The following is a 19,892-nucleotide window of genomic DNA, read 5'->3' as shown; positions in this document are numbered from 1 at the left end:
CCTGATAGCCTCCTATTTTTTAAGTATCTAAAATATTTTTCACGAAACAAGTTTCTCTACTGTAGAGAGTACAGTACAAGTTTCAGTGAACTCTCCCTCCCGCCTTAGAGAAAGTAGAAAGTTGCTCAGTTTTTAAAATAGACAGTAACAATAAAGCTCTGCGTATATATGTGTATGCTCACAGAGAAATAATATAAATATATTTCAGTCATTCTGCATTGTTTACTGAGTGCTTCCACATGCATCATCTTATTTTCTCTCTCTCTTGGATTGCCGAACACACATGCCCCACTGCTTGTCAGTCTCCCAACTGTGTTAGTAGCTTCTGTATCAGAACATGAGCAGCAGAGCAGGGCTGGGGTTTGGACAGCTGTCAGTTGCCTTCAGAAAAGGGCAGTGGACAAAACTCAAAATAAACTTGTGCAAAATTAAGTAGAAAGCTGTGAAGTCTTGAAAAGAGTCAGCAAGAGGATGTGTTAATGAAAAACGCTTACCTTAGTTGAGATTCCACCAGAAGTAGACCTTGAGACAAGGATCAAAAGGCAAGTTTATTTGTGACTTGAATGGACGTGAGACAGGTAGAGAGGGTATGTTGATAAAGCAAGTTACACCCATGGGTATCTGAGGCTTTTATTTTTCTGGTGTGATGGGGGATTCTGTGGACACCTGCATTAGCGTTATCCAACCTGAGAGGCGAGGGAGTTGGAGTATTCATGACCAGTTTGTCTTCTGTAGTTGAGTGGTGCTGTCTCCTGAGGACATTAATTGTAGGGCTCCACTAGTTGCTGCTGGAGTCAGAGCAAATCTTAAAACAAAGAAATACAGACTCTGGCAGTTGGAAGTCAGGCAGCATTCACCAAATGGAGAAGGTGAGAGTCTGACCAGGGCAGCATCCACTACCTAGGCAACTGCTATTTCATTGTATGATAGAAATAGGCATCTTTTTTCTTTTTTAATATTCTGCATTATCTAAAGTTGACCAATATCACTACTGCATAAAGCCTTATTAGACCATGTAATAAGTTTATAAAAATATCCACTATGAATTTTTTTGGTGGGGCATGGGGGGATAAATTTGACAATGTCCAAAACTTCATATGCGATTCTGTGTCTGGGCCAAATTTAATTGAAAAGACAAAAGATTTGCATAAAAAATACTGTTGATTGAGTTGATGTAATCCACTCAGGCTGGGTGTTTCTTTAGAATTTTTTCAGCCCTCAATATACTTTTTCAGAAGGTGGTTAAGAACAATCAGCTGGTCAGAAGGCTGACTATTTTTCTCTTATTTTTAATATTGTCTGTTCCCCCAGATAGTTTTGCAGGGATCAAAGTGGGCTTCTTCTGGATTCCTGCTAATTGCTCCTATACTTAGCAAGTGCCATGAATGGTGTTCCTTCTGGGTTTAAGCAGAATAAGGGGCTGAGAGTGGTCCTGAATTGCCAGAGCTTTGCACTAACAAACAGTCCAGCTTTTGTTACCTGGAAACATGACAATTTAAAGCTTCTAAAGATGTCACAGCTATTTCTTACAAAACATAAACCAATCATTTTTCAAAGGAAAAGCTTTGTAGCTACTGGAATAATTTGTCACAGAAGATTGTGTTTAGGAAACTCCTCCACCTTAATATCTACTTAGGTATAATCAGTTGAGTTAGAAAGAATATGGGCTCACAGGATACTGTATGAGATCCAGCATTAGGGATGTAGATATAGCTGACTTTCTAAAGTGATACTAGCAATCCAAGCAACACCAGTGATACCAGAGAAAGAGACCATTTTCTGGGAGATAGCCATAGAAAAGGTGTCTTTAGCTCTTGATTGAAAGCTTTTGATTTTGCAGAAAGTCAGCTGTGTTAAACCCAGAAGATCATGTACCTGAACCGTATAAGAAACACTGAATCAGAATCACGATGATATTGGAGACCTTTTAAAGAAAACCTTCTATGATAGTTATTGGGATCAATACATGTTTGACTCTGTAACACCACACGGTAATCATTATTTGCATCCAGAGATTCACCTAGAGCACATTACAGTGATTGGTGTTTTTAATAATGATCTTGGGTCATCAAGATATGTAAATGATGTTTAATGGTGATGGGTCACTAAATATAGGGGAATAGAAACTACATTTTTCAAAGATATTCACTGTAAATGTTTGAAATCATGTATTGGAAGTTAAAGATTACTAATTTGATAGTTAGCTAAGACTCTTGTCAAAAATTAGTCATTTTTGAATGACACTAAAATAGTCAGTATACAGCCATAAAGTATGTAGTAAAACATTAAGTTGTAACTGGAAAGGAAAAAGAGGGGAGAGAATGGGGAATCTGGATTTGGAGGGCTTCCTATATTTTGAATGTGATAAATGAAGAAAGAATTCCCCAAAGTAAAGTCCAAATGAACAAGAACATTATTTTCTGAATGCAAGCATGATTCAAGTCACTGGGTTATCCACAATCTTTATCCTATTTCAGAATGCCTTTCTATAAGCCTGTGTATGGGATTGATGGCAAACTACTTTTCTAGGAAATATTTCTTGAAACATAAATCTTCAACTGTCTCATATTAGAAAAAAATTACCACTTTGCAACATAGAATTTATTTTATAATCATTTACCATACTTACTATTTAACTGCATAACTTATTTCTAACAATAGGCATTAAAGTGTGAAGGAAAACTGGAAGTGACTAGGCTGAGAGCATGCCTGGCTTTTTTTTTTCCAATTAATTTATTTATTTTAACTGGAGGCTAATTACTTTACAATATTGTAGTGGTTTTTGCCATACATTGACATGAATCAGCCATGGGTGTACATGTGTCCCCCATCCTGAACCCCCATCCCACCTCCCTCCTCATCCCATCCCTCAGGGTCATCCCAGTGCACCAGCTTTGAGTGCCCTGTTTCATGCATTGACCTTGGACTGGTGATCTATTTCACATATGGTAATATACATGTTTCAGTGGTATTCTCTCAAATCATCCTACCCTCGCCTTCTCCCACAGAGTCCATAAGTCTGTTCTTTACATCTGTGTCTCTTTTGCTGTCTCACATATAGGGTCATCGTTACCATCTTTCTAAATTCCATATATATGCATTAATATACTGTATTGGTGTTTTTCTTTTTGATTTACTTCACTCTGTATAATAGGCTCTAGTTTCATCCACCTCATTAGAACTGATTAAAATGAATTCTTTTTAATAGCTGAGTAATATTCCCTTCTGTATATGTACCATGGCTTTCTTATCCATTTGTCTACCGATGGACATCTAGGTCACTTCCATGTCCCAGCTATTGTAAACAGTGCTGTGATGAACATTGGGATACATGCGTCTCTTTCAATTCTGGTTTCCTTAGTGTGTTTGCCCAGCAGTGGGATTGTTGGGTCATGTGGCAGTTCTATTTCCAGTTTTTTAAGGAATCTCCACTCTGTTCTCCATAGTGGCTATACTAGTTTTGCATTTCCACCAACAGTGTAAGAGGGTTCCCTTTTCCCCACACCCTCTCTAGCATTTATTGCTTGTAGACTTTTGGATAGCAGCCATTCTGACAGGTATGAGATGGTACCTCATTGTGGTTTTGATTTGCATTTCTCTGATAATGAGTGATGTTGAGCATCTTTTCATGTGTTTGTTAGCCATCTTTATGTCTTCTTTGAGAAATGTCTGTTTAGTTCTTTGGCCCATTTTTTTATTGGGTCGTTTATTTTTGTGGAATTGAGCTTCATGAGCCGCTTACATAATTTTGAGATTAATTCTTTGTCAGTTGCTTTGTTTACTATTATTTTCTCCCATTCTGAATGCTGTCTTTTCACCTTGCTTATAGTTTCTTTCATTGTGCAAAAGTTTTTTAGTTTAATTAGGTCCCATCTGTTTATTTTTGCTTTTATTTCCATTACTCAGGTAGGTGGGTCATAGAGTATTCTGCTGTGATTTATGTCAGAGAGCGTTTTGCCTATGTTTTCCTCTAGGAGTTTTACAGTTTCTGGTCTTACATTTAGATCTTTAATCCATTTTGAGTTTATTTTTGTGTAAGGTGTTAGAAAGTGTTCTAGTTTCACTCTTTTACAAGTGGTTGACCAGTTTTCCCAGCACCACTTGTTAAAGAGATTGTCTTTTCTCCATTGTATATTCTTGCCTCCTTTGTCAAAGATAAGGTGTCCATAGGTATGTGGATTTATCTCTGGGCTTTCTGTTTTGTTCCACTGATCTATATTTCTGTCTTTGTGCCAGTACCACACTGTCTTGATGACTGTAGCTTTGTAGTATAGTCTGATGTCAGGCAGGTTGATTCCTCCAATTCCATTCTTATTTTTCAAGATTGCTTTGGCTATTCGAGGCTTTTTGTATTTCCATACAAATTGTGAAATTATTTGTTCTAGTTTTGTGAAAAATACTGTTGGTGGCTTGATAGGGATTGCATTGAATCTATAGATTGCTTTGAGTAGTATACTCATTTTCACTATACTGATTCTTTTGATCCATGAGCATGGTATATTTCTCCATCTATTTGTGTCATCTTTGATTTCTTTCATTAGTGTTTTATAGATTTTATATAGAGGTCTTTTGTTTATTTAGGTAGATTTATTCCTAATTATTTTATTCTTTTCGTTGCAGTGGTGAATGGAATTGTTGCCTTAATTTTCTCTTTCTGTTTTCTCATTGTTAGTTTGTAGGAATGCAAGGAATTTCTGTATGTTAATTTTATATCCTGCAACTTTGTTATTGGTTAGCTCTAGTAGTTTTCTGGTGGTGTCTTTAGGGTTTTCTATGTAGAGGATCATGTCATCTGCAAACAGTGAGAGTTTTACTTCTTTTTCAATCTGGATTCCTTTTATTTCTTTTTCTTCTCTGATTACTATGGCTAAAACTTCCAAAACTATGTTGAATAGTAGTGGTGAGAATGGGCACCCTTGTTTTGTTCATGACTTTAGGGGCTTTTATAGAAAGATGGCTTTTGTATGCCAGATCTTTACACCTCAGAAAGGAGCATATATACAGAAGTGGTCTCCCTAGGCTCTAACTAACCAGCCACCTAAAGATTTAGATGAGAAGCATGTGAAAGGGTGAATTCCCAAGGGCAGGTGGTCAGTTGGCACCAGTTATGGTCACTTCCCTGTCCTTGGAGGATTCTAGTACTCTCCTAAAATTATACTGGCTCCACCGACCTGGGCTGCTGCTACCCATTTTGCAGCCAAGGGCAAGCAGTTGTCTTACAGCTGCTGCTGCTAAGTCGCTTCAGTCGTGTCCGACTCTGTGCGACCCCATAGACGGCAGCCCATCAGGCTCCGCCGTCCCTGGGATTCTCCAGGCAAGAATACTGGAGTGGATTGCCATTTCCTTCTCCAGTGCATGAAAGGGAAAAGTGAAAGTGAAGTCGCTCAGTCGTGTCCGACTCTTAGCGACCCCATGGACTGTAGCCTACCAGGCTCCTCCATCCATGGGATTTTCCAGGCAAGAGTACTGGAGTGGGGTGCCATTGCCTTCTCCGTGTCTTACAGCAGCCTTATATTAATACTCGTCCCACCTGTCCTGGGTGCCTGGTCTCCATCCAGGCTGCAGTCATTATCTCCACCAATCAAGAGAGCGTTTGTCTCCCAGTGGTTTTCTTGGGTAGTTCCTAGAATTCAGGTTTCTGTCCTGCCTCTTTAGATTCTCCATAGTTGGTTTGAAGATGGGAGTGTTCACTCCTTTTGCTGTTTTTGTTTCTCCCTGCATGTAGTCTTTTAGGGTGGCATTCCACAAAATCCAGGCTTCCCAGGTGACACAGTCATAAAGAATCTGCCTGCCAATGCAGGAGACATAGGAGACATGGATTCAATTCCTGGATCTGGAAGACCCCTTGGAGGAGGAAATGGCAGTATTCTTGCCTGGAGAATTCCATGGATGGAGGAGCCTGGTGGGCTCCTGGTCCACCATGGGACCACAAAGAGTTGGACACAACTGAATGACTGAGCACTCGTGTACGCTACAGAATCCTGGTTAACTAGAGAAATAAAAGAGGAAATCTTTTCTTAGAATAGCTGTATAATCCAGGAAGGACTCACTTAAGAAAAATTGCTTATTAAAAACAAAATCACAGTGATCTCTACATTTTACATAGTTCCTTTCTAGTCCTCTTGGGTACTGAACTTCTGTCCCATTGCTATGGACATAACTGAAATTTCACTTTTATTTTTAATTTTATTGAAGTATAGTTGATTTACACATGAGCTTTTCTGTGTTGCTGCTGATCAATGGGTTTTTATTTTCCCTGAAATTTTCTTCTAATCAGAGTTGTACATTCAGCATTTATCTACCTTTTCCTATTTTTTTATTTTTATCCTCTGTTTAAAAGGAAACATAGTTTATAATATTTCCTTACTGGTCTTTTTTCTTTCACTTTATTTGTCTTTTATGTCATTTTGTTACAACCATAAAATAATAGCAGGTGCTTATATAACAAAACTTGGATCCAAGCCCTGTTCTAAAAACTTTGCCTGAATTATTTCTCACGACTGACCCCCAGGGTCTTCTGTGATGGAGTGGCTACCAGTCTGATTCTTTTCACTCCTTCTCTCCAATTGACAAGGTTCACCAGTGACCTTGTGCCTACTTGGCACAAAGTAAAATCTCCAGATTAGATTCCTCCTGGTAGGTAAAGTTAGACCAAATACAAGACTTCTACTCTGTGGCTTGTTTTCAGTTTTTCCATACGGACCCTCAACAAATTTGGTTCAACCCTGGAAAGCCCTGGTCATGAGCCGTGATCAGAAAGTAGGACAGTTAAGTTTGATCCCAGATGGAGCTCTCATAGTTTTAGAAGCCAAGTAACAAGTGTGTTAAGTCTATTGATAAAAAGCAAACTGGGCCATTATACTTCAACTACCGGAAACACTGTGAGGAGCATACTCGACCATCCCAGCACTTGGATGCTTCAAATATCATTAAGTTCTTTCCAGACACTTTGTTACATCCTCAAAGATTTTTCTTGCTCATGAGAATATAAATGATTCAGGAAGTTACAGCTGTAAACATTTTAAGGCAAGTGGCTCTAGGAGTAGGGCTTATAGCAAGATCATGTAAAAGCCTTTCACACCTGATTCAAGGTGGGTTTTTGTGTATGTGTGTGTTTGCCTGATATGTAGGATTCACTTAGTTATTTAGTTTCTTTCAAATGAAACTGTTCCATATATACATGTAGATGTAGTGTGTTCTTGGGAGGAGGTGAGTTCAGGATCTTCCAGTGTCACTTTCAGTCAGCCAGTTCAGTCGCTCAGACATGTCTGACTCTTTGCGACCCCATGGACTGCAGCACGCCAGGCACACCAATGTCACTACCTTGAACCAGAACCTAGAAATATTTTCTACTTTAAAAGTTTTGTGTGCTCCTTTCATTGAGCGGACAAAATTTTGGAAGAGAACAGTTGACCCTTGAACATCATGGGGCTCATGGTTGCCGACTGTCTGTGCTATTGAAAATCCATGTGTAACTTTACAGTTGGCTCTGTATGTGCACTTCCACATCCACAGATTAAATCAACCTTGGATCATGTACCGCCGTAGTACATACTTAGTGAAAAAAATCCACCAGTTCAAACTTAGTTGCACATACTCCAGCAATAACTCGCCCTAACATCCTGATGTGATAACTTCTGATGTTTTTTGAAATATATGTATTGAATATTATACCAATAAATATACTTTACATAGTTGCAATCCTAATACATATCCAATTTTGTATCTACTCTTGAAAGTTTATATTATACATTTCTGTGTCATTATTAGAAACTTCACAAATCATTTCTATAGAAGTTATGTTGCAGAAACCAGTACTCAAGAAACCAAGCACCACACTCAGAGAGCTAGGGAACTCAGGCTTATCATGCTGGCGGGCCCAGAGGAGTTAACACTCCAAGCTCTGAGCCCCGAACACAGGGGTTACAGAGTTTTTATAGACAGACTGTAGTGGGCAACACTAGCTGTTAATAGGCTGGTTTAAACTAAGGGGTCTCACATGCGCAGGAACAGTGGTCAAGATGGGGAAGGGGATGCCTGACCTGGACAGGCATGATTAAGCAGGTTTGCAGGGGCTGGGTGATTGCAAAGAGCAGGGCAAGGGTGAGTGAGATAAACTCCAGTTCCTAATATTGCAAGTCCTCACTTTCTGAGACTATGTGACCTACGTGATCCAGACTTTGCAAGGGCCAAGGTGAGTTACAGAGGCAAAAGGAGGTAAAATTTTAACTTTTCCTCTTCATTCCCCCCTCTTGATGCTTCTATCACTTGTTATAGAAAGCATCATCTCGTGTTTTGGTAGGACATTCAGAGCCCTCCATTGTTTAGGGGGCTATATTGAGCTATTACCATTTGTAACTTTATGGATTCAATCCGAGAGGTTGTGAACTAGGTAACTGCATTGAGAATACAAGGGCCAAACAAGACTGCCACAAAGAACAAGAAGAGAGGACTGGTTAAAGGGAGAAGTCATGATGTCCAGCTCCAGATATTGTTCCAGTTACCTCAGGAGTTTGCTACTTCCTCTCTCCTTTTTATGATCCATTGATATTTTGATAGCCAGATCCTCAAGCTTCCACCATGTGTTGAACAGCCAGCTGCTGGAGTGTGGCTGGAGCAAGGCTGTAGAATCCTTAAGCTTCTGTTATGTGTTGACTAGTCAGCTCCTGGAGCGACTAGAGCAGGGCTCAGCATCCTTTATGGGTGAGGGTCATTGTTTTTGGAACCAGCCCTTGAGGAGGATTTTGGGGTCCCAAACTGCTTGCCAGGTGTCCTCATCACAGGAAGTGATGAGCCTTCTTGACTCTGGTGTGGTGGATCCAAGTGATGACATCCCTAACTTTATCAGCAGTAGGGGTTGTCAGGACGACCATATGAGGGCCTGTCCAAACTGGCTGAAGTGGTTCCTTTTTGCAATCTTTAACCCATACCTCATGTCCTGGCTGATAGGGATGAACCCCATTGCCCAGTGGAATGGGTGTCCTTTCTCAGGTTTCTGGGGCGATATGACGGAAGGCTTTCCCAGGGCCTGGAGGTGGTGGGGCAGCTCCAGATCAGCTTGTTGTTAGTGGTCTCCCTTGAGCTTTTTTAATCACTGGGGGTGGTCTCCCATATAAGATCTCAAAGGGCGAATAGCCTGAGGACCTCGGGGTTCGTTTATGGAGGGTGATGAGAGTCCACAGAATAAGGCAGCTTGTTCTAGCACTGTCTGGGTGTTGCCTAGGGGGTATTCTTGTCGTACTAGTACTTGGAGAAACAAACTTAACAAGGAAGTTAAAGATATATGACCCAAAGATTAATAGAAGTAGGACAGCTGCTGAGGTGCTAGCTAGGAGAACCGGGTCCAGACATTGGTTCATGACATTAGTGTTTCTCTAGGTATGAGAAGATGCAAGAATTTGGACTCATACAGATCTTTACCTGAAAACATCTGACTATCTGAAGGCCTGTTTTTCTGGATTTTCCCAGAGCGTCTTATTTGTTGTTTCCACCCTGAACTCCTTTCAAGGGGATGTTGAAGTTCACCATCTTGTAGGGGTCATGATTTAATCTTTGTAGAGGCAACTGGCAAGGGCCAACTTCCAGTCAGCAGGGCCCCTTCATAGTCATATTTGATCATGTTTTGGGGGCATTTTATGGTCATTGTGTCCCACGGTGCTGGGAAGGCTCATTCCCAGGTCTAACAAAGACTCCTTTGAGAGGCCACTCAACATGTTGTCACTAGACCAGGCCTTGTAAGTAGCAAAGATCTCTGGACCATACCTGTCTTACTATCCTCTTGGTCCAGGAAAATATTTCCTCTTGTTGCTTCTTCCCATATCTAGAGGTACATTATTGCAATTATTGATCTCCTATGGAATTACATATCACATTTTATCACAGGCTTAGTCACACATATGGTAACATAAGAAATAATCTTCTGAAACAAGCTACATAGAAAATAATATAGCTGGTAGTTATAAGTAAGTTCACAATCAAGAATTTAAGTCAAGAACTTTCATTGGATATAGCCCAGTATACCCCAGGTCATCTGTCTCAGTTAAATGATTATAGCCAAGTGTTAATCTCCTGGTTGTACATCAGGAGCATCTGACCTTTATCCAAAGACTGGTTACTGAGATAAGCTTTAGAAACAATCTTAAGAGTATTCTTTTTAATAACTTAATTAAACCCTTTAGCAATATAACATAACAAGAAACTATCTCACAAGTGAGTCTTAGTAAGCACAGACCTTATTAACAAAACTAGAACTTAATATTTAATGAAACATAATTTTTTCTTTTTTTGAAGGACTCATTATGTGTGTATTAACAGTGTAGCTAGGTAAGGCTTTAACCCATCAAACAAAAATGAGGTCTGTCAGGGAGCTGGGAAAAGCCAAGTGGCAGTCTTGGATTTCCCATAGCCCTGGCTGTTTGAGTTTCGGTTGTGGTTTATCCATTTTTAATTTCCTGATTTAAGAGCAGACTATCGCCATGTCTTAAGGACATTAAGATAGCAAAAGTCTAACCATGAGGGGTTTATTTTTTGTAGAAGCAAAATGAGCTTTGTCTACATGTACCATAATCTTAAATAATGTTTATTTACTTTACCAAAGAAACAAAAAGATTTTAAAAACATATAAATCACTTAAATGCAAAGAAATTCATAATCTGTTATTGAAAGCTGCATTTTAAGAAAACTTTGTTCTCTAAACAGAGAGAAGACCAAATTCCAGTCTGGTACCAGCTTACTGTTAATAACAAAATTTGTTTATCTGTTCAATCTTAGGAAGTCTTTTCCATAAATCTTGAAGAACTAACAGTATTCTTCTAAAGGCATGAGAGTAAAACCATGGAAGGCATGTTTAAAATCTGATTCTATTGCAATTGACAAAGAAACCTGGTTTAATATGATAACTAGAATTGATAACTAACTTTAATATGATAACTAGAATTATAAGTGACCATATTTTATCAGGGCATATCAGATCTATATGAATTTCACATAATTTTAGAATATCTATATTAGTAACATCAACCATACAGCATAATCTGAAAAGATTTTTCACCCCTTTAACAGTACTTCCCATGTAATTTAACATGTCCAATGAACCCAGGTAGCTTAATAGCTCTGTGGGATGTCTCAGGGGCCCTCTGAAGCATCCCAAAGTTAGCTAGAAATCAAGTTATTTAGGAAGTTTTGTCAGCAAATATCAAAAGGGTTTATAACAGTCAGGTCAGATCATATAAGTTACTGTGAAATAATAGTAATTTACTTAGCCAAAGTTAACAAAAGGTTTCAAAGATATATATAGAACAGATCAATTAAGAGATAAAAAAACTTTAATCTATTATTAAAAACAGTTCAACATCTGAAGAAAGTATGTCCTCTTAACAGAGAGAAAGGCCGAATTTAAGTTTTTGCACCAGCTTACTTTAAACTCATTTAGGTAAGCTTAATTAAATTTATTTTAAACTTAGTCAGTCCTAACCATGTACAAAACTTTTTCAGGGTTCACCTTCCACAAACCTTTTAATCACTTTCTGTAACAGCCACCTGTAAGACAGACCTATTTTCTTTAGCCTTTATAAAATATAATTTTATTTTTATATATCTTCTTTGTTAAAAACATGCATCCTACTTTCTTATTAGATTAGCAAACAAACATTAATACTAATATTTAATATTGAACATTGATATTTAATATTGAATATTTCCCAGTTCACTTGAATCTGAAATTTATTTAGGTTAATTTTTCTTGTATTTAGAATTGTTTGATTTGTAAGCGCTTACTTTTCTTTAGGCCAATTAAATTAGAACTCATTTACAACTTCAACAATATTATCAGAAAAAAAACATATACTGAGAGATACATAAATCCAGACAGACAGACTGACAAAGATCTTATAGTTTTCTGTTTGAGATTTAAAATATCTATTTGACCCCCCCCCCCACTTTTTTCCCCCCTGGTTTGAAGTTCTAATTTGCCCAAGGCTGAGGTCTCAGGCAAAGAGGGCTGTGTATTTCAAGGACATGGAAAGGGTTAACTTCAAGCTTTTCCCTGGGCAGGTCTTTTTACAAGCTAGTTGTTTCTAATTGCATATGTAAGAAGAATTGGTTTTGCAGCTTCCAAAAAGAAAAATTTCTCTCACTCCATTCAATCAGCAATCATGCACTCACAATCATTCAGAGGCTATCACGATGCCTCCCTTCTCTTGAGTCCCCAGGGTTCCTTAACTGTTGCTCCCTTCCTGGGAGCCCAAGGAGGTTATCATTCATGATGCTTCCCTTCCTCCAGAGTCTGCAGGTTTCTTTAACTGTTGCTCCCTTCCTGGGAGCCCAAGGAGGTGATCAATCATGATGTCTCCCTTCTCCCAAGTCCCCAGGTCTCCCTATCTGATGCTACCTTCCTGGGAGCCCAAGGAGGTGATCAGTCTCCTCTTCTACCCGTTGGGGTAGGTTCCTGCCTGGGGACTGGCCCCGGGGCCTCACCTTATCCTGTGGCCATTCCTGGTGAATTGGTCCAGTTGGGGTACAGCTGTCGGGAGAGTCAGAACACTGGTCCGAAAGAGACCCGGAATACCATCAGGTGGTGTGCCCCCTCGTCCGTCTCAGGGTTCCTTCACTCCAGCCCGGCCACCAGTCGGGCTGCTCAAGGGGCCGGCGTGGTTGGAATCTCACTGGGGCCTCCAGAAACGTTGCAGAAACCAGTACTGGAGAAACTAAGCACCACATTCGGAGAGCTGGAGAACTCGGGTTTATTACACCAGCGGGCCCAGAGGAATTAACACTCCAAGCTCTGAGCCCGGAACAAAGGGATTACAGAGTTTTTATAGACAGACTGTAGTGGAAAATGCTAGCAGTTTTAAACTAAGGGGTTTAAACTAAGGCTGGTTTAAACTAAGGGGTTTTCTCACACGTGGGAACAGTGGTCAAGATGGGGAGAGGGATGCCTGACCTGGACAGGCATGATTAAGCAGGTTTGCAGGGACTTGGCGATTGCAAAGAGCAGGGCAAGGGTGAATGAGATAAACTCCAGTTCCTAGTATTGCAAGTCCCCACTTTCTGATACTATGTGACCTACGTGACCCAGACTTTGCAAGGGGCAGGATGAGTTACAGATGCAAGAGGAGGTAAATTTTTAACTTTTCCTCTTCAATTAAATTTATAAAATCAAATTTTTTGCCTTACTAGTTTGGGTGTTTTTTTGTTTTTGTTTTTGTTTTTTAAACACTGTGTAGCATACTCATAATTCTTTCATTCAGATAATTCTGTTATAATCTACCAAGCTTTCAAGTTTTTCTTTGAGAATCTCGCCATAAATTTTATGTGGTATTGCCGTTCCTGGGTCTTATTCAGTGAATTTAAAATTTAAATGTTAAATCATCTTTAGTCAACTATTGCCATTATAATGTTAAGCATTGTTTCTTTCATTTTTTACACAGGCTTTTGAGGCATATATCAGCATGATTTATATAGACACATAATGCAGTCAGTCTTGCTAGCTTTATTTTTTGAAAATTATTCTTTTGGGGTTTCCAATTTGTTTTCCTTTAGGAATTTCTTATTATATATTAAAAAAAAAAAAACAGTTTACCTGCATTTTATTCCAACAGTTGAAATTAAAAATTGTTTTCTTCCACTTTTTATTTTTAGAATCAGAGGTTTTGACTTAAAAAATAACCACAACCTAGAAGTTGAGTTATGTTTTGTTCTGTGGGAATTTGTAGGACTTCAGACCTGGGAGACAGCATCTCAAGTAACCCTGAGAGAACTGTTCCTAGGAGGCAAGGGGAGGAGCCAGGTTATATAAAAGTTTTACAGCAAAGGGCAGGTAGTCCGAACATTAAAAGATTATTGTTAATTAAAGAAAACCAGATATACCGACTTAAGGAATTTACTGCTTTTCTATATATGGGAAGATGCAAGAGTCTGGGCTAATGAAATCATTGCTTTGATATGTAACCTTACTTATCTGGGACCATTATCCTGTGTTTTTCACATCCTGAGCTCCCTTGGGGCTCACCTTAGGGAGTGACTGCAGCCTCATGGCTGTTGTATCACAGATATTCTTCTCCTTCCTGAGTGCCCTTAGGGCTCACCAGCTCATCTTGGAGGGCTGGAATTGCTGATGACCTTGACATCCTTATTTATTGGTATGGCAGGAAAAATTTCATTTCTCAGTGGCAGTTAATTCTTTTCAACTGCTAATTTGTTGGATCAGATACGGTTCCATTGGAAAAAAAATTTTTTGATAAAAACTCAAAACTCTGAAAACCCATTAAAAAAGGCTGAACATGAGAAAAATCAGAGATTTCTTTTCACATTGCTATTCTTGTATTTTTGATATGTGCTGTTCTTTCCAAAAATTTAGTCTTTAATCTTTTCTAATATTAGGTGTGTAAATGCTGTTGGCTTTCATGAATGTTTATTTACAGAAACAATTGATTTTTTTTTTGATCTTCTACCTGTTTTTTCTTAATAATTACATTTTATATCAGAGATTGGCAAACTTTTTATGTAAAAGGCCAGATAGTAAATATTTTAGGCTCTGGGATCACAGGGCTTTGTAGCTGTAGCCATTCAGTTCTGCCTTTTTATTGCAAAGGCACCCTTTGTATTACTTTGTTTCTCATGCTTTGAAGACTAAGAAACATTTTCTACTGTAAACATCCAGGAGAGTGAAGGAGCTCCATTGGTTAGGATGCACTGCTGCCGAGTCATACTTTTAGTGCCAAGAAGATGTGTCAATGAATGGATGTGTATACACAGTACAACTTTATTTATAAATAAAGGCAGCCATGTGCTCTATAGTAATATGAAATAGGAAGAAAACAGAAAATATCAGAATGACATATGACATCAGGATGACTAATCTATTAACAATGCCTTTCCCTTTGTTATTTTAGTTTCTTTGTGCTTGGAATAAAGGAGTTTATTTTATTGCTTACTTTTTTAATAGCAGAAATAATTACCATAACTTTATATAAATGTCTTCTTTAATTTAGACATTAGTCTATTGTATGATTATTTTCTACTCTCTTTGATTTTCAACTGGCATGGATTTTTGGAATACAACAACAGATATTGAACCACACCAAAAATTAATTTAACCTTTTTGGGTATTTTTTTTTCACTGAATTTACATTTATATATTTTGAAGAATTAAGTCATTGGTGAAGAAATTAGCATTAACAGCCCTTGTAATGGATTGGGGTTGAGATCAAGTGTCATTCGTGACCATTATAGTGAATTCTATACAATTTGTACACCTGAGTACTTTACATTTCTGTTCTGAGAAAGTGATCTCCATTTGAAACAAATAAACCTTTCTACAAGGTTCTTTTGAGATCCTTCTTAATTCTATGTAGCTCTCAGACAGTAATCACATGTTCTAAATGTTATGTTTAATTGCTGCAAATAAACTACATTCTCATTGTTGACAAGGCAGCCTTGCTCTGAAAATATAAATACGCATGTACCCATTTAGCTTTGGAATTTCACACTAGAATTTCTGATAATGAGATTTATTTCTAATTTCTGTTTTAAACTGTAAGAAAAGATATATTCTATTTTGTCCTCTCTGATGACTAATGCCCCAAAATATCACCATTCTTATTCAGGTTTTGTATATTGTATTTTTCCTTTTGTGTAATCTTGTATATTTCCCTTGTTCTGTAAACCAAGAAACATTTTTGACTTTAAACCTCCGGAAGAATGTGTTGATCTCCTTGGGTTAGATGTATTGCTGCAGAATTATGCTTTTAGCGTCTGCAATCTTCCTAAACTGGCCATACTCTACCTGTTTCATCTCCTACTGGCTTTGTACCTCAGGCAGATCAGCTATGCCCAGCATTCAAGACTTCAGTCAGCCCATGTTTCCTGTCTAGAAAATGGTCATGTATGACTTCTCTGTGGCCCCACTTAAATGTTGCTTTCTTTCCTCTATGGGCAGACTTACCTGCTTACTTAGCGGAACACTGTATATTTGCCTTGTCCTCGCTTGTTATCATATTTGGTTATCAGCCTGCCTCCCAGGCACCAGCTGTCCCTTATCACAGATACTGGGTGACAAAGGCACCGAGACACAATTGTACTACATTCAGTCAACACCTCAATAAACACATAGAGAAGAGGAAAGTCACTGATCATTGTAGACTAGTTAATCATATTTTCCCCCTTTCTTTATTTTCTGTTTAGGTATTCTTGAAGTTTTACACTGTGTGTTAGTAGAAAGTCCAGAAGCTCTAAATATTATTAAAGAAGGCCATATAAAATCCATTATCTCCCTTTTAGACAAGCATGGAAGAAATCACAAGGTAAGTGAACCATTTTATTGCCAGAAATGAATTCTGGAATAATTTCAAACATATTCTTTAAAAAGATAATTTTTAAAAGGTGTGTCACATTTTTCATGTTTTTCACTTTTTAATTTCAATCAGATAATACTGTGCAGTGCTTATGCATAGCACCAGTGGGAGAATGGAGCAGTTCTCAGTTTGTGGAAAATAAGTGGACACATTGCTATCATGTTTAAAGTGACTGGGTCAGAGGTACCTAGAGGGAATGTGTTTCTGTTTGTGGAAATTACTGCTGATGCTTGAATCTGAAAAGGGAATGAGAGCCAGCTGAAAGGGATTTCACTTTTCAGGTTCTGGATGTCTTATGCTCTCTCTGTGTTTGCCATGGAGTAGCAGTCCGTTCTAACCAGCATCTCATCTGTGACAATCTTCTGCCAGGAAGAGACCTGTTATTGCAGACGCGCCTTGTGAACCATGTGAGCAGGTAGGTTCAGATAGACCATGTCACCAAATTGGTTGTATAACAAGAATTCAGGTATCCAAAATACAATAAATTCCACAAATCAGTGAAACCACATTTCCAGTTAGATCTACTTTCCAAGCTGTCAGATATTTATTGGGTACTCTGTGCCAGCCACAATGCCAGATTCTTTACAAGCATTCTACACTGTTTGTGTGTGCATGAAGTATTACTATTATCCGTGTTTTATAAATTAAAACTTTTGAACTGAAAATGAGACTCGAGTCTAATTCCAGACATTGACCTCTTAACCACCATGTTATAATGCCTTCCATATGTAATAATGATAATATTGAATATAATTAAGAAGATGTTATGTGTGATAGTAATGACTTTGATACACTTAGCACAGTGTTTAGCAGCTATCAGGAAATACTTGCTACTTCACCATGTTTCAAACAAAAATGTGGGGTTTAGTATGTATTTCTCCTCTGTGTTTTTTTTTTAAACACAAATATATTGTGGGTTTTTTCTTTAAAGATTGATTTGAGACTTCCTTTATTGTTCTTTCTATACTAGACCTGTTGTTAATGAGTGGTATTCCTGAGACTTTCTCTAATCTCTAATGTTAATTTAGGGTTAGGATCCCTTCATAAAATGCAATTAAAATACAACTAACTAGAGACTGTTCACTGCGAGACATAGAGAACAACAAAGATGATTGATCACTTTGGTTCCTTCAGTAAAGCTATGACTTGCATCAGCCTCAAACCCTGTGTGAGACAAAGCTTAACTTAGGAAAATGTCTCTATGTCCTGGATTAATAATAACTCCATTAATTCTGGGACCTGATGCTATCCTGAGTGTCTCTCCTTAAATATGATTTATGATATAAAAATAGGTTGAAGATCAGTTAAGAAAAAATGTAGTAGACCGTTGAGTGATGTAGCCAAATTTTCCCAAAAGCAAACATAAGTCACTGAACATTAACTGTAAGATTGGCTGTTATAGTCGACTTCAGTGATTGTTTCAATAATTTGTTGCACTTAAGGAAACATTGGGTTGCCCAAAAATGTCAATAAGGTTTTTCTGTACAATGTTTTGGAAACCCAAACAAGCTTCTTGGTCAATTCAATGTATCTTTGAGAAGCAGAACTAATTCAGGATAGCATGATGTAATAAATTGAGACAGTGAAAGGTTTATTTGGATTTTCTCACATGCTATTCCCATCTCTTTAAAGCATGAGACCCAATATTTTTCTGGGTGTCAGTGAAGGATCTGCACAGTATAAGAAGTGGTATTATGAGTTGATGGTGGACCACACTGAGCCATTCGTGACTGCTGAAGCCACTCACCTGCGAGTGGGCTGGGCTTCCACAGAGGGGTACTCACCCTACCCTGGAGGGGGTGAAGAGTGGGGTGGAAATGGTGTCGGAGATGACCTCTTCTCCTACGGATTTGATGGCCTTCACCTCTGGTCAGGTAAGTACCGTCCATTTTCCTTCACAGTGTTCTCGAAGGAAATCTTTCGCCCTTACTGTACATTTCCATAACCTATTTGTGTTGCTCATGTCAGATACATTGATTTCAAAAATGGAACACTAAAATGATGAAAGTGGTAAGTCAAAAGCAAAATTTCACTAGAGGAAAAAGAAAACTCCTACAATTATAGTACATCTCCAAAAGATTTCATTGTGTGTATGAATGATATATATCAGAAGTGGCATTCTGATTAATGAATTGAATGCAAAAACTTAAATGTTTCCTACTTGCTTTAGTTGGTATGTGCAAAGCTTTAGCTTCCAGTATAAACAGGAACCAAAAAAATTCCTGGAAAATAATCATAATAAAAAGACTAAGTTTCATCTCTTGGTTGATAGTTTAATGTCAGGAATGGGTAATTTATTAAATGTATTATGAGGAAACAGGCCAAAATCAAATGATGTGTTGTTTCAGAAGTGTGGAGCTGTTAAAAAATAAATGTATAGCTCATTATACTAGCTAACAACCCTAAGCTTTAATGATTGAACGTATATTAAAAATTAGTAATATGTAAAAATATACTCTTTTCTGATTTGTTAAAAGATTTATTTTGATTGGCTCTGTTTAAAAGTTTAGCTTTTAATTATGTAGATACTAGATTTCATCTGGATTCTGCAGACTTATGCTTGTATTCATAAAGCTGCATTTAGAATGAATCCAAACTTATTTTATAACACATTTAACCTATGTAAGGGGGCTCCTGGGTGGTGCTAGTGGTAAAGACTACTGCCAACACAGGAGACTCGAGAGACACAAGTTTGATCCCTGTGTTGGAAATCACCTGAGTAGGAAATGGCAACCCACTCTGGTATTCTTGCCTGGAAAACTTTGTGGACAGAGGAGCTGGTGAACTACAGTCCATGGGATCACAGAGTTGGATGTGACTGAGCACACACAACCTACAGAAAACATGCAGAGGTTTCTTACATTACAAAAAGTTGAACTTTACCTCTTATGGGCAAATCAAATGATATTCATTTATTAGTGCTGTATAAATCATAAATTATGAAAAGACATTTTAATCTAAATTTAATTAAGCCTAAGAGTCTGTGGTAAGGGGGTTTATAAATGAAAGCATTCTATATTTATGTTGAACAGTAATGTTTACTAAATCTTCCCTTTATTCAGTGCCAATAGCTCAGTAGCCTGGAAGAGATGGAGCTGTATTTTGAGTATTTTATCTAACCTGTGGGGCACTGGTTGGGGCCCAGGCTACAGTATGCTACATTTTATACACTGTGTACGGTGCTGGTCGGAAAGAGTCACAATGCTTGTTCCAAAATTTTCTACTGACCAAAAAGGCAAAGAGCCCCAACTTCAAAAAGACCTGACAAACATAAAACAGAATTAATGTCTGTTTTATAATACATTTCAACTATTATCCTTTAGAGGTCATCCTCTCTCTGTACTTTCACACAACACTGCACACAAAATGGGTCCTCAGGTGGATGAATGAAACAGGTTCACTTGTTTTCCCATTGTACAGAATTTAGGGGAAAACAAAACACTACTCTGTTTTTTTTTTTTAAATGCTGCATTGCACTAATTTCAGCCATGTAACGTCACTTCACTAAATGGTGAAGTTTGCATTTAATTTGAAGCTTTT

The 19,892-nt window shown here is 38.1% G+C and overlaps 1 protein-coding gene across 1 annotated transcript in view; it reads left to right on the top strand.

Moving 5' to 3' along the window:
- RYR2 (ryanodine receptor 2) overlaps nt 1-19,892 on the top strand; it is an 849,571-nt gene that overhangs the window by 446,202 nt on the left and 383,477 nt on the right. Inside the window, exons 18-20 of the mRNA XM_081569302.1 lie at nt 16,183-16,301; nt 16,634-16,767; nt 17,985-18,226. Coding sequence (XP_081425428.1) covers nt 16,183-16,301; nt 16,634-16,767; nt 17,985-18,226 — 495 coding nt within the window. The remainder of the gene's footprint in view (nt 1-16,182; nt 16,302-16,633; nt 16,768-17,984; nt 18,227-19,892) is intronic.

This window comes from Giraffa tippelskirchi, chromosome 2 (assembly GCF_054371585.1).
Source record: "Giraffa tippelskirchi isolate mGirTip1 chromosome 2, T2T-mGirTip1v1.2.pri, whole genome shotgun sequence".
NCBI classification, from domain to species: domain Eukaryota; kingdom Metazoa; phylum Chordata; class Mammalia; order Artiodactyla; family Giraffidae; genus Giraffa; species Giraffa tippelskirchi.
The sequence above is the reverse complement of the archived record's forward strand: the minus strand, read 5'-3'. Positions and strand labels throughout refer to the sequence as shown.